Here is a 657-nt window from a genome sequence, read left to right as displayed (position 1 = left end):
TCCCTGATGCAGCCCAGGATGCCGTTGGTTCTGGGCCACCCGGGCACATGCCGGATCCTGTTCAGCCACTGTCACCAACTCCCACAGGTCCGTTCCCGCCGGGCAGCTTCCCAGCCCCGCATCCCCAGGCCTGAAGTGTTGCAGGGGGTAGTTGCAGCCCAAAGGCAGGACCCGGCACTTCAGCTTTCCATCAACTTGTCCCCAAGCCTGTAGCGTTGTGTGGGGTTGTTGTGACCCAACTGTAGGACCCGGCACTTGGCCTTGTTGCACCTCCTACAGTTGGCCTCAGCCCATGGATCCAGCCTGTCTAATGGTCCTACTTCAAAATTATGAAGTTGGAAAACAAAGCTCAGAGACGTGGCAAACAGCCAAGGTCGCAGAGGTTAGCGCATGCTCGAGGACAGGAACAAAGGTTCACGTGAGAATCAAAACACATTAGCGACCTGCGTATCCTTACCGTAACTGAACACCTTTGCACCATTCACGTCAGAAATAGTATTGTTTTCGCTTTTCCAGTGGACCGACACTTTCTCTTCTGGAGCATTTTCTCTAGAAGAAGAGACGTTCCGTCACCTTCCCCCGGCCCGGAGCCCACTCCTGCGCCGCAGGCCCGCGCCCTTCCCGCGAGGGCCGCTCTCAGCCCCTGCCAGCCACGCT

General features: G+C 57.4%; 1 protein-coding gene across 1 annotated transcript in view; it reads right to left on the bottom strand.

The window, feature by feature from the left end:
• Positions 1-549, bottom strand: part of CENPE (centromere protein E, 312kDa) — a gene marked incomplete at both ends in the record, with an annotated part of 26,791 nt that extends 26,242 nt beyond the window's left edge. The window contains 1 exon segment of the mRNA XM_010159858.1: positions 458-549. Coding sequence (XP_010158160.1) covers positions 458-549 — 92 coding nt within the window.
• Between the last annotated feature and the right edge of the window lie 108 nt (positions 550-657).

The sequence above is a fragment of the Eurypyga helias genome, unplaced genomic scaffold (assembly GCF_000690775.1).
Source record: "Eurypyga helias isolate BGI_N326 unplaced genomic scaffold, ASM69077v1 scaffold38749, whole genome shotgun sequence".
NCBI lineage: Eukaryota > Metazoa > Chordata > Aves > Eurypygiformes > Eurypygidae > Eurypyga > Eurypyga helias.
Note: the sequence above shows the minus strand (reverse complement) of the source record. Positions and strands in the feature narration are given on the sequence as shown.